This window comes from Chenopodium album, chromosome 7 (genome assembly GCF_948465745.1).
Source record: "Chenopodium album chromosome 7, dcCheAlbu1.1, whole genome shotgun sequence".
Taxonomy (NCBI): Eukaryota; Viridiplantae; Streptophyta; class Magnoliopsida; order Caryophyllales; family Amaranthaceae; genus Chenopodium; species Chenopodium album.
This window is the reverse complement of record NC_137840.1, coordinates 74,060,669-74,075,460: the sequence shown is the minus strand read 5'-3', so window position 1 is coordinate 74,075,460 and position 14,792 is coordinate 74,060,669. Positions and strand designations below refer to the sequence as shown.

General features: G+C 32.3%; 1 protein-coding gene across 1 annotated transcript; it reads left to right on the top strand.

The window, feature by feature from the left end:
- Nucleotides 1-4,088: 4,088 nt before the first annotated feature.
- LOC145638525 (uncharacterized) lies at nucleotides 4,089-7,119 on the top strand. The gene is made up of 3 exons (XM_081689505.1): nucleotides 4,089-4,870; nucleotides 6,312-6,447; nucleotides 6,547-7,119. Exons 1-3 carry the CDS (start codon nucleotides 4,175-4,177, stop codon nucleotides 6,867-6,869), a joined length of 1,155 nt encoding a protein of 384 aa, XP_081545631.1. The 5' UTR covers nucleotides 4,089-4,174; the 3' UTR covers nucleotides 6,870-7,119.
- Nucleotides 7,120-14,792: the final 7,673 nt, after the last annotated feature.

The window sequence follows — 14,792 nt, the reverse complement described above, 5'->3', positions numbered from 1 at the left end:
ACTTAACCATTAATAACTTTATTTCTCTACCAATTGGTTGTTGGTGTAGTGGTGATTGGGACTACACTTGGTAGGGAGGACTCGTGTTCGATCCCCCGCAACAACAATCGGGAGGGGACTGAAACCTAACCACCCATAACTGATCCCCGAATCCGGATTAGCCCAAAGGGTGAACCGGCCGGGTAGAACACCAAAAAAAAAAACTTTATTTCTCTATAAATTAAAATTGTAAAAGTTCTAAAATGTGATAATACTTGTTGAGACAATTCCAACAAGATCTCACATGAATATGTTCCTTGTATATAATTCACAAATAATGGTCAAAGGAAGAGCAGTGAATAGTGTAAATAAAAGTCAAAGCGAGTTATTAAGTAAAAAAGAACGGAGGAAGTAGTAAGTATTTGCTATATTTGAACATCAATGGTAATTTAAACATTTTCCTACTTCTCCCAATCTTTGGGTCTCCATGTCCTTTTGTCGAATCCATTCCACCTGTATTAAAAAATGAGGAGACACTTGAGAAGAAATCAACTAACATAAAACAGAGTGAGGTTTCTTCCTAGTAACGATTGACATAAGAGTAGTTCACTTGAGTTATAATTAAAGTGAATTTTTTAGTTTATCATTCAATATGGGACAACACATAATACTGCACACTCGTACTTACCAATAGTCAATTAAGCGTGAGTACATACACTCTCCCTTGGATAAACACAAATAGATGACATGCCCAAATTGTTAACATATGCGTTGATTCAATAAGAGCTTCGAACAACTATCACGATTTTCTATCTTTTGGCTTATTTTTTTTTTTATCTTTTTTTGTTTTATGGATTTGGAGGTAATGTATTGAATCCTTTGTTATATTTATCTTAGTTAGTTAATATGCAGTTGTTTGTAGAGGACTCTCATCTCGCTGGTCCATGGACGTTGCTAACTCATCATAAGTGAACCAGGGGCGGATCTATTAAGGTGCACAGTGAGTCACGTGACTCACCAGCACAAAAAAAAAAAAAAAAAAAAAAAAAAAAAAAAAAAAAAAACTAAGAGACCGCCTATTACAAATAGGCGGTCTCTTTGTTGCTCCTATTTGAGATTACCCCACTGTCAGTTTTTTAACATCAAAGAGACCGCCTATTAAAATATCATATAGGTGGTCTCTTTGTTTCTGCGATTGACACCACGTCATTAGAGACCTGTTATCTAGATAACAGGTCTCTTTTTGTCAGCCATAATAACTTTTTGCGCTGCTTTCATATTTCATTAAAGAGACCTGTTATATTTAATAACCGGTCTCTTAAGTTATTAAACTTTTTTTTTTAAAAAAATAATTCTTGTTTTTAAGTAAAAATCATAAAGTTAGTTTAATGTAATAGCTTTGTAGTATGTATTTTTATATCCTATTTTTGGATTGAAATCATTTTGGTGAAATAAAATATTTTTATATAATTTTTGGATTGAAACAAGTGATCAATTATTGATGGTGACTCATAAGTTCGAAAATCCTGGATCCGCCACTGAAGTGAACCACGTAAAATAGGTTGGGATATCCAAATTACCCTTATACCCGATACCCCAACACCACAAAAACAAACTTTACCAACCCAAACAACTTGAAAACAAAGTAAAAGCCAGTAATCCCTCTACTTTTGCTATTCATTTCATGCAAAACAAGAAGTTTGAAAACATTAATGAAGTACTAAAGATAATACCGGTAATGTAATTGGTCTATTAATACAATCATGTACTAATTCAAATCACTGAAAGATTTGCAAATTGAAATGGAAACATAGATTGGAGTGTAACTCAAAACACCAGGAGATGCTTCCAATGCCTGAGCTAGCATGTTTTGCACGCATCCGCTGCACAAACTTCTATCCACACTAAGATTCTCTAATTTGATTGATTACTCAATTTCAAAATATTGTAAACCATATCATTATCAAGGGAGTTTATAATTATAATATACTTTTATGAATTATGATTATATTTTTCCTTTATATAACAAAATAAAATATACTTGCAGCATCTCACAAAAACGTGAAAATAAAATTGAGACAATTGAAGGACGTATAAATACAAAGAGTTGATATTGGTGTTGAAAATGAAGTAAATTCACGTGAGCTTGTTAGTAATTTGTTTATGGCAAACTTTACTCACCTTCTCGTTTACATGAATCTACTCATCTCCATTTCAATCTTCGTATTTAAAACTCAACTAATAACAACAATACGACAACTAATTACGAACAAAGGGAATAACTACGTAATCAACTTACCTACAACATACTGATTACTAGGTAGGCCAGAGTCGCCGAAAAACTATTAATCTTTAATTGCTTCATAAGTAGAGGTGGACCAATTACATGTACATAGGTGGATAGGCGAACTATATTAAAATTAACTTAATTAACTCGTCATATTATCAGACAAAATCTGAGCAGTAGTGATAACTGTTGCTAATCAAGGGGAAAGGCGTCAAACTCTCGAGTTAAGATAACGATATTCCCATACTTTGTAAAAAATCATAAAGTGAACCTCACCATTGACCTTAATAAACATACAATACTATCATATATTATAAAGTTAATTAAATATTAATTATGTTGTTTGTTTGGTACGTTGTTGTTACATTATACTCCGTCCATTAACGTATCCTATGACCAACTTGTAGTTTTTTATCTTTACTTTTTTTTTTTTTTGTAAAAAAATAAATCTTAAATAGTAACATGTTTTTATAATTAATATATATATAAATGCCAATAATAATATGGACAAAGTTTGTTTGTAGTTCTAAAAAAAACAAAAGTAAATACTTAATTACAAGCTTCCAATACTAAGAAGCATCCACGGTTCTACTCCCCCATATCATTCCCACGTACACACTTCTTTGGCATCCATGTCTTTTTCACATTTTAATTTTCAAATCAATATTGTATACAATCATAGCTTTGTTGTAACTTAATTTTATACATTTGTTTTTTTTTTTTAACCTAATACATACAAGATTTTGATAGTAAAAATTAGGGCTTAAGTCATCAACAATACTTGAATTAATAATAATGGTTAGCTTTGGATAGATGTATATGACATATGAAGTATCCTAAAAGTTTTAATTACATACATTACGTATGTACTAAATGGAACTAATATTGGAAAAGTACAAGATTTTTATTTTTGGCGATAATGAAAATATAAGCTTTATGACATTTTTTTTTTCAAAAGCAAGGAGTGATGAGGAAATTCCCACTCCCAAACGAACCTCTTATGAGATTTGATCCCATAACCTTTAATTCATGAGGTTAAATTATTATCACTCATCAAAATTTCAAAAGAATTTTTTTTTTTTTTTTTTCGTATGCCTCAAAATTAAGGTAACATATAATACAACAAAGTAGTATTAATTGTGACAAACCGTCTTGAATATTAAATTAGGACAAAACATCTTTTACTTGTAGCTATTGTGCAACAATTACTATACCTCACGTACATTATGAATAACTCAAGTGCAAATTTGTTTCCTTCAACTATATTATTGTCTATATATATGAGCGTCCAAAGAAAGGTTCAAAATTTCAAATTAATGTCTCTAGTCAATCACAAATTATCAACCCCAATCAATAATTTTATAAATAGTGGGAGTAATGTCCGATTAAGACACAATTTTATAAAAAAAAATTATCAACTTAGTCGATGATGACTTGATGAAACAATTATGGTCCTCCACCACTATAATAATTAATCATGATCAAGTTTTATAAAACATGATTGTCATTTTCCTAGGTAATTATGTAAGTGATTAAGCTAATTAACAAGATACTTATCACATCCACTTAATTAGTAAATTCTTTGAACAAACACCACACGTGGCCTTGTTCATGTTAAATTCCAAAGGTACATTTCCTTCACCTACCAAAATGTCATTTCCTAATCATCTTTTTCCATGTTAATCACTTAATTAGCATCTTCTTACCTATTTCACTAAATTACATGCTTCATTTCATTTTTTTTTTTATTAAAACCTAAATAATAATTAACAATCAAAAAAAAAAAAAGAAAAAGAAAGTGCCTCCCTCTTTCTTTTTCTCTCTCCTCTATACATACCCTTCATTTCCCTCTCTTTTTTTCCTACACTTATCCTTAACTTAGTCTTACATTATCTCCTCCCAAAAAAAATGGCAACAAAAAATGGAAGAATGCTCAAAGATTTCTTACAAGATTGTAATAGTAACAGTAATAGTAATAATAATAGTAATAATCAACCCGCGTTATCGGCGGATGTGCCTAGTACCCTTCCTAGGAGCCGGAGTCGATCACGAGCAGCGTTAACCTCATTCCAGAAGCTTCTTACCGCGGTTAAGAGCTTCCACAACAACACATCATTCGCAACGCCGTCAACGTTGCAAAGGAGTGTTTCTAAGAGGTTGTTAGAAAGGTTGCGTAACAAGAAGCCAGCAAAGAGATCGGATACTAGATTATCCGGTGAGGTAAGGAGTAGTAAGATAATGGTGGTCACGGTTCGAGTCAAGGATATCCTACGGTGGAAATCGTTTCGAGTCGTCGAGGAGGAGGAGGAGGAAGAGGAAGAGGTGGAATCCCATCATTATCAGCCGTTGGATGATAATGATGTGGGGCCCGCCAATGACGCGCCCACGAATAGTAATAGTAATAATAATAGTGATAGTAGTGGTAGTAATAGTAATGATGGATCGGAAATGAGTTGGAGTGAAAGTGAATTTACCGCGGCGGAGACGGTGGTGGAAGAGGAGGAGTTACCGTGTTGTATGGGTGATTCCGGTGATGAAGAGGGTAAAAATTGGGACGATGTTGGTGTTGATTGTGCATCGGATTCTGAAGTGGGGTCCAAAGAGGTAACGACTTCTATTCACTTTTTTTTTTGGCTTTCGTTTTTTTTAGAGGATACGGTTGAAAAATTGACATATTTGGAGGGTGTCCACTTTTTAATTATGTGCACATGGTATGCTACTTTTGATTTTTGCCAAAGTTTTATGGTTGGTACTTGTAACAAATTATAATGTGGCTAATTATAAAAGTATTTTTTTTTATTTTAATTAATGATAATTAGAAAGTATTAGGTATAATTGCATTGATGTATTTTTGAAATGCTATTTATTTTGTCTTTGATGATTAAAATTTGTAAGTTCGTCACTAAATTGCAAACAAGTATTATAAATCACACATTATAGCAAAGGAGGAGGAGATTTGAACCAACTAATTATTGTTTGTTATTAGTTAGATAAGCCAAGACAACTCATTGACAACAATTATAATTTACGTAATAAATTTTGTGCACTTTTTGCTCCCCAAAACTTTTGTGGTTCATAAATATTGTACAATATGTCCAATTATACTCATGCAACTGCGGTCCATGAAACAAAGGTCTTTTGTATTTTTGTTTTCTTTTTTAATTAATTAGATGATGAAACTAAATTGACTTATAATTAATAAATTGCACTTGAAATTTAATGACATTACGAAATAAGAATTGAATTTGACTCGGTATACCCCAAAATTAAACATGATGTGAAAACATAAACTACTGTCTTACAAATTAAAAATGACTTCATCCAATTTTGATTAAAACCAACATAACTCACCACTTGAATATGACCCAAAAAAAACCCGTATCCATTAGATGTAATAGAGAGGGCGACGTTAACCCGACTTAAAATTGGGAAGCATAAGGAGTGCAAGTGTCTGGTGGTTGAGGGTAAGGGGTGCCATTGAAAGTAACATGACAATAAGTCAAGCAAGCAGTACATGTTTGGAATTGAGCTTATAAACAATCATGGGTCACCCTTTGTCCTTTTGTTTTGGATTAGCGCGTTGCTTAGTTGACCTGCTTACATTATCTTGCTGGTTCAACATAATATACAGTTGTTGAGATTATATCTATCTTACTGTTTCAGACATTTTTGTAGGAATTTTATATTACATCCGATCCTTCCTTTAGCAAAGTAACATGCTACATATCTTGTACTCCATCCCTAACTATACAATGATTCATAATTAATTTTGTAGGACATATGAGTAATTAATTGCGGGTTTGGATTTCGCTAGATATAACATGTTAGTTATAATGACGTGTGATTTTGTAATAAATTCTAAACGTTGTACAGATATTTTGATGATGACTTTATCTGTTGCTTATCTATAATAATACTTATCTACTCGAGTCAAGTCAGAACATGGTAGTTTAATTGTGTCTTCAGATTAGCCACTTAGGTTGCTTTATCTATTATTATGGAGTATGTTGTAACAAAAAATGTTGCAATCTTTATGTCATTACAGGATAAACATAACATAGGAAGTGAAGAAGGAACAGAGCAACAAAGTCCAATTTCTGTTCTTAACTCTCCATTTAGAGATGAAGTCTCAGAAGAAGAGTTACCTTTATCTTTTGACCAAAAAATGGCTAATATGGAAAGTAAGCACATTTCTAATACACTCTAATTAACATGTCTTCCTAGTTATAAAATCGTTACCATTAGCCTAATCGCGAAAATTTATTCATGGATGAATGTAGGAACGAAGCAAAGACTTCTTCAAAGCATCCAATGGTTCGAGGACTTGGCTGGTGTCCATGATGACGGCGAAACAGATTCAGAAGAAGAAGAAGACGAGCAACCAATGGAGGTTGTTAAGAGTAAAGCTAACTCGAGTAGGGGATTTTGTTGGTTTAAACGAGGAAGTGAAAGTTTAATGGAGAAAAAAGAGTGCATGAGAAAGCTAGGAGAATGGAACCAGTTTGAGGAAGAAAAAACAGAATTAGGAGTTGAATTGGAAGAAGAGGTGTTAAGTGATTTGTTGGATGAGGTTTTGAGTGATTTTTGTGGATGCAATGAGTAAATTCAAGAAAAAAAAAATATATATATTGTGATGAATTTAATTTGACTATTACGAATTTACGAGTGTCAGCGGATTAGTTTGTTACATGTACATACATAAGAGGGAAGAAGAAGAAAATGAGATGAAGAAAGTGTAATAAAGAGTATGCTATGTATGCACCATTGCTTAGTTTAGTAATATGCATATAGCTAGGACTTTTGTATGAATATGATGCTAATATCTAATATATATGGGCTTTTTTGAGTGGATATATATACCAATGTCTTTCATTATGTACTATGTTAAATGAAGAGCAGCACTTGGCAAACAAGTTATTGAACACAACAACAACAAAAATATGATTGGGTAGGAAAAAATTGAATTTTGGATTAAAGTTAATTCAAACAAATAAAATTTGATTCAAGTCAAAATCAAAACATTTAAATTCGAATAATGAATTACCTTGATCAAACTATTTCAAGTAGGGTTACTCTAACTAGAGCTGATCAACAGCGACCCGAGTAGTTCAATATCCGGTTTGGGCAGATTTATTGGTCTCAATTTTCAAGCACAACCCAAATTTTAAAAACCTATAGTTAAATTTAACTCAACTTAAAAAGAAAAGCCAGCTATTTAGAACTGAATAACAAAACATAGATGAAAACAGGTTATTTAGAGGTTGAATGGGTAGCCTGACCCAGAATGTGCCATTTTTAGCCAAGACTTGGCCCAGACCATGATCAGGTGTATTCTAACAGGCCCATTGTTTATTAATTATATATATATATATATATATATATATATATATATATATATATATATATATATATATATATATATATATATATATATATATATATATATTTTAATAAAGGAATATTAATTGATATTAGCGTATGAAGCCTAATAATCTTTATTAAAGCTTGCTTTTATGATTGGGTAAAAATAATACTCCCCTTTCATTTTTTTTTGTAGCAAAATACATGTGACAGATTCTTTATTGCTTAAAAATTTCATGTTAATTATAATGCTCCCCTTTTCTTTTTGGTCACACAAGGCCTTTATTTCCCTTCTAATTAAAATCCTCAAAATATACATGTATGTTATCTTGCCATATATTAGGAAAAATGTCATCGTATATGCACTAATTATACTACGTATATTCCATAAAAGTGACATAACTATATTTTTTTTGGTGTTTAGAGAGCCACAAGGGCGAGGGTGAGAATCGATCCCAGAATCTCCTGAAATCGGGAGGGAAGCTCTAACCACTTGAGCTATCCATCACTCTCAAAGTGACATAACTATGTGAGTATTGTTTGATATAAAGCTCGTATATATGTCCAAATCAAGCTATCATAGTATACGCAGAAAATTATTATAGCTGGGCAAGTCCAAGAGAGGGATTAATCTCTCTTTTCTACTGGTATCCAAAAAGATAAAAATACACATATGTTCACCTTATTTTTACTTATTTTAGGGTTAATAAGTTCAGATAAGTTCAGATAAGAATTAATAAGTTCATATAAGATAAGTTCAGGAAAAATAAGTTCAGATAAGTTGTGACAAAGATTAATTAGGGTTACCCAAGTTTAATTTATAACTAAAATAAGTTGTAATAAGGGATAATAAGTTCAGATACGTTTAGATAAGATCAGATAAGTTCAGATTAATCAGGCCTATCGTTTAGATAAGTAAAAAATCAAGTTAATAAAACCACCACAAACCTCATTGCTCATCATTTTCTTACGCATTGCATATTGCCTATTAGTCAAGGGAAATAATAATGAACAGCGAGTTATTATTGCAAATCAACTTCCGCTAAAGCATACGATACAAACATGTTTAGTTCGAGTACTGTTTAAACTATCTGATCTTGCTGCTTATTAGAATATCTCGTTTACCGTCAAACATTAGAGACTAGAGGGAGTAACCGAACAAAAAATACTTGATAAAATGTTGGCATGAAGTTAATATTCCTAGCTAGTCAACAAATTATAGATGATCCGTAAAATGTGGAATGGTACGTACTTGTTAATTTAATATTATTACATATTTACATGTATAATAATATACCAACTAAAGCTGCTTAATTACTACGGAGTATTGTTGTATATTTAGATTTTTGATGCATAATTTGTCTCCATTCTCAATGAACAACTATCTTTTATATATAAACAAGTTCAATTAGATTGGTTTGGCAAGTGGATTAAGCTCATTGAGAATAAAATAAACTAGTACAAGTATTTCAATTAGGCCTATAGGACATTTACGGCGCTTCATTGACCATCTAGCAACATGACAAACAAATTGAGCCGATTTCAATTACATTTTAAAGATAATAACAACTATAATAAACATAAATAGTTTCATATTATTTGCAGTATAAATTTTATTTTGTAGGTAAAAAAAAGGGTAAAAGGATAAGAGAATCTCCATTTCTAAAGTGTCTAAGATAATAATTGTCAATCCTATAACTTGAAGATAGTGAAAACGGAGTACTCCGTATAATTCTTACTAGCTCACTGTACTTAGTGGGGGACGGAGATGGATCAAGAAATGTGGAATGGCTAGAGTGAACATTAATAATTGGTACGTATCTTCAACTCCATCCTACGGGGTACTAATTATCCTAGTGGGATCACATTGAAAAAGTTATTTATGCAATCATGCTATTCTATTTTTAGGCATAAACATTTTGTATTAAAATTTCCAAAATTCCAATTTTAGAATTTTTATTCTACTCATATAATGGGCCGCATTGAAGTTAATATAGGTAGCCTTTCCATCCCCAATAATCAAATGCCTTCTCTTTCTTAGCAGAATGATTCAGTAAAGCATAATAAAGGGGTAAAATATGGGTTCAAACTTTATAACTCAAAAACAATGCTTGTGACGCAAATGTAGATAGAAATATAGAATACTACGAAGTATCTCTTAAATGTATTTGGTTGAAAATGTACATTTAATTTGTAAGATACAAATGAAGTACTTTTTTGGGAGCACGCTCATTAATGACTAATGAGTTTACTATAAACTTTGGAACTTTCTAGTCCAATATGATCCAAACATGTGAAAAATAACTTAAGTGATCCAATTTAGTCAAATTAGATCGGATTAGAATTTCCTAATTCTTCGATTTGGATTGAACTAGAGTGACAAGCCTCCTTGGCTTAAACTTGTACAACATGGGCTTTTGAAACTTGTGTTTGGAATATTCTAACACAATTATATTGTAGTAGGATGAAGAAAGCAATATAATAGAAGTACAAGTACATTAAGCACTTGTTCTCTTCAGATTATTTTCAGTTCAGTTCAATTCACTTCACTTCTTAATTTTTTTCTCTCATAAAATATTCAGTTCAGTTCAGCCAATCAGAACAGGCCCTAACATTGTAGTATGCAGAAGAGTTAGTATTGATGATATGAAGTAACTCCGCCCATTTCCCATGCATGCAAGATTAACTAAGAAAATTGGCAGGATAATCAGTCTACATTCCACAAGACAAGGTGCATCACGTATATTAATTTGATTGTATCATACTATAAATAAACAAATACTCGTATAATAATGGTAACTTATATTTTGTAGGAAAGTTACATATTTTGGTGTATAATTGCCACCTTAAATATTGAGGTTGATCACTGATGGTATGAAGTACGCGTGTCTTTTGGTGATTTAAGGTACTTTGGATTTTAATTACAGCAACTTACTGCTAACTTTAATGCAATAGATTGCACATTGTATCGCATTTTCTTATGGAATTTTTGGACTTACTACCATTACTAGCCACGAGAAATAAGGCAGTGCTCAAATGCTCAATTCAATACTCTATTTGTTGGCAATTAAATTTATACTCACTACAATACAACTTCTTTTGTTTTCTTGTCATTTTAAAACCTCTATATATGTGTAGTTTTTGTGGCTGGTCAAAATTAATAAGGGTTGTTTGATGGTGTATGTATTGCTATAATGGGGGACATTATTCACTGATTAATTATAAGAAAGTACATCCGACTACTTGAGTTTGTCAAGGTGGTATGTATAATATGACACACTCGCTCATATATATATGTGTGTATATTGGAAATTTGTATGTAACTCACATTACGCATGTAGACTCAGATCGATGTATAAGATATTCAAATCATCAATTATCAAAGAACCAGGTGCATTAAGAAAATGTGACTCTCTAGACATTATTTATTCTATCCTCTATATTCCTATTAAAGTAAATTGTTTCTACTTGTTTTACTACCAACCAATGTTATAATTTTATAAAGTAACATAATATACAAAACTTTTACTTGAATTTGGCTTGTGGAATTTGCATACCTCCCATAATCAATACATTTAATTGTCGTGGTCCTTAATCTATCAATTCTAATACAATAGGTAGGAGCACGTACTACTTCATAAACAAGCTAGCAATCTTAGCATCATTACCTTTACATTCAAAAGGTAGGTTGCTTGAGTTCTTGAGTATAATTAGAAAAGGTTGAGTATGTTGTATTATGTAAATATATTGGGTGGTTTCTCTCAATAAAATTAGCCTTTTTCGAATCAGTTCTCTTCATCACAAGACAATAAATAATTGTAATTTAGTTCTCTACTATAAAATATTTGGTCACTTTCTTGGTTTAGCAAGTCAAATTTTATATTTTTGGCACAAAATAGTTTTTTCTTCACAGTTTATTCAAATTAACACAACTTGCCGAGTTTTAAAAATAAAATTTTGTACCTTTGGTCAATAATAACTCATTGCATTAATCTAGTCAATAAGAAATGGATCGCTATGGTAAATTAGTAATCATGAATTGCATATCATATACTTCTCAATTATCGTATATATATCACTAATTCAATTGTTTTAAACCCTTTTATTTCATTTACAGTTTAAACTTTAAAGAGTTATAATGGAGAATCAATAACTTTATACTAAAGTCGAAACCAGGAATGACACATGTCATCTCCTGGTTAAAAATATTCTCCAAAAGTGTTTTTTTTTTTTTTTTGGCCAAAGCTTCATAGAGAAGTTTTTAATACAAACTATGCAATAATTTTTTATTTTTTTTGTGCAAACTATGCAATAATATTTCATTTCCTATAAACAAAGATATTATTTTTTTATACAATAATATGCAGTAATAGTTTATAACTTTGTAATGTAATTCATAGTTATTTTTATAAGTCATGTATATATTATTGTCTCTATTTTTTTTAGTGTGATAAATTTTTAATTTTTAATTTTTTTTGTAATTACAGAACTTTCATCCTATTTTGCAATTATGTATAATTTTTTATAATTAAATAATAGTGTTAAACTAATGATAAGCATTAAGTATTAAAAATTACCGTGCATGGCACGGGATTTAACCTAGTGACGACCTAAAGATATAAATATTATATTGAAAACTTTACAAATTAAGCAAGTGGCCGGGTATCCACAAACGCACGCCATCTAAAATTAGAGGTTAGATTTCCAATTAATTAAATACGGTTATATCCTGGATGTACAACAGAAAAAATAAACGAGAAAGATACTTTGCTTTCTGTTGTACTAACTAAAAAGAAAGTGATGTAATTTGTTATACTATCTACACTTTATATATAATCTACTAAAGCTAAGGATATAACAAGTGTCTTTAGTAGTAAGACAGTTCAATTTTTAAAGAACTTTACAAAAGGGTTTCTTCTACTCATCAATAGTACACCCGTAGTTTTGACTTTTATCAATGATACACTCGTGTTTTTAATAATTATCAGAGATGCACCTGTGGTTTCGACTTTGTCTCACTCATACACCTCTTCCGTTAAAAAAGTGTTAAATTTTTTTTTTTAAGGGAAAAGCTTTTATAATAATTTAAGATTAATAAAAAATTATTATAAAAACTTAAAAAAAAAAAAAAAAAAAAACCAACCACCCTCTCCCCACCCTACTGCCACCCATCCCCCACCCCTGCTCCCCGTCGCCACCAGTCCCTCCTCCCCCACCCAGCCGGCGGCCAGCGCCCAGAGCCGACGACCCCACCCACACCCCCCTTTCCTCCACCAAGGCAACCCACCACCCTCTTTTCCCCCTTTTTGTTTCCTGGACCCCATCCCAAAACCACCCCTAAACGTCGTCCTCCCCTCGAAACCGCCCCCCTCCTCTTCACCTCCCCCCGGAAACCGCCCCTCCCCCGGAAACCCCCCCTTAATCGACCCCTTAAGGACTCTAACGCCCTAACCCTCCCTTAATTCACCGGCGGTTTTAGGGTTTCAATAAGGTGGTGGTTTAGGGTTAGGATCCATAGGGGGTCAATTAAGGGAGGGGGAAAGGTGAGGGGAGGTTTCTGGGGGAGGGGGGAGAGGAAGGGGGCGTTTTCGACGGGAGAACGGTGGTTAGGGGTGGTTTTGGGATTGGGGTCGGGAAACGAAAAAAGGGGAAATGGAGGGTGGTAGGCTGCCTTAATGGGGGAAAGGGAGGCGTAGGTGGGGTGGCCGGCGCCGGGCGACCCTCTAGGCGTCGGCCGCTGGCTAGGGGGGAGGGGGACCGATGGTGACGGGGAGGAGGGGGTGGGGAGGGAGGCTGGGTTATTTTTTTTAAAAAAAAAATTTAGAATAATTTAGATTTTAAAAAAAAAAATAAAATTTTTAACGGTTTTTTAACTTTTCAAATGGAATAGGTGTATTAGTGAGAAAAGTCCAAACGACAGGTGTACCGTTGATAAATAATAAAAACACAGGTGTATCATTGATAAAAGTCAATACCACGGCTGTACCATTGATAATATCCCATTAATTAACTAATTAATTTAAACTATTTCTACAAATGAAAATCAGTTTCTTCTTCCTCTAGGAGCTTATCAGCTTGTCCCATTTGATGAATTCAATTTATGGCAACTGCTAGAAAATTTATAGACTTGTTGGTTTGAGCCGTTTATCACAGTAGTCAAATGTAGTGGGGACCTTTATTTATTTTTTAACCTCTTTGTAATTGTAAAATGTAATTTTATGTAAAATCTTAATTAATTCATTCGATATATTTTTTTTGACATATTGAGTACTACCTCTGGTTCATATTATATGCGACTTTGGTGGATTATTTGTGAGATATAAAAAATTCCAAAATTGCATATAATACGAACTGGAGGTACTATTTAAATTGAGAATTAGAGCTTCCAACAAAGGACAAGTATTTTGTATTATAGCCTTTATTTAAATTCATCAATAACTATATACATTATTCCAAGGTCGTGTGGAATTTAGTTGAAAGGTCAAATTTTCAATCATCTCTATTAACCGATTCTTGTACACCACATAATCATCATGTATGGAGTAATATAACATGTTTACAATATGTTGCTTTTGTTAAAAATTGTAATCTAGAAAAATCTTAGTAAATATCTATAATTAGCTAGATAATTGTAGAATAAGCCTAGTGTCATAAATATCTAGAGAAATCTAGTGTATGTAAGAAATTAAGTCAAAGAGTAATCTAGAGGAAGCTAGAAAGTTAGGTGTAGTATGTCGGTGGAGCAAGTAAACCGACATATACCACTATAAATACTAGAAATTGCCATGCATTTGTAGGAAATTTCCCATGCAATAATACTTACAATTTCAACCCACCACTAGCTACTTCCACTTCTATTTCCAACATTTGGTATCAAGAGCCACAATACCCATAGCCTTCCTATAATATCATACACATATTATCCCAAACACAACATAATATATAATGGCCAATAACAATGTGAATTTTCCCATTCCAACTTTTGGGGGAGAAAGTTATGATTTTTGGAAAATTAAAATGAAGACGATGCTAAGGTCATATGGACTATGGAGCTATGCCGACAAAGGTTATAATGAACCTGAAGATGAAAGCAGCCTAAGTGATGCTCAAAGGAAGAGACTTGAGGAGGAAAGGATGAAGGATGCAAAAGCATTATATCTCATAC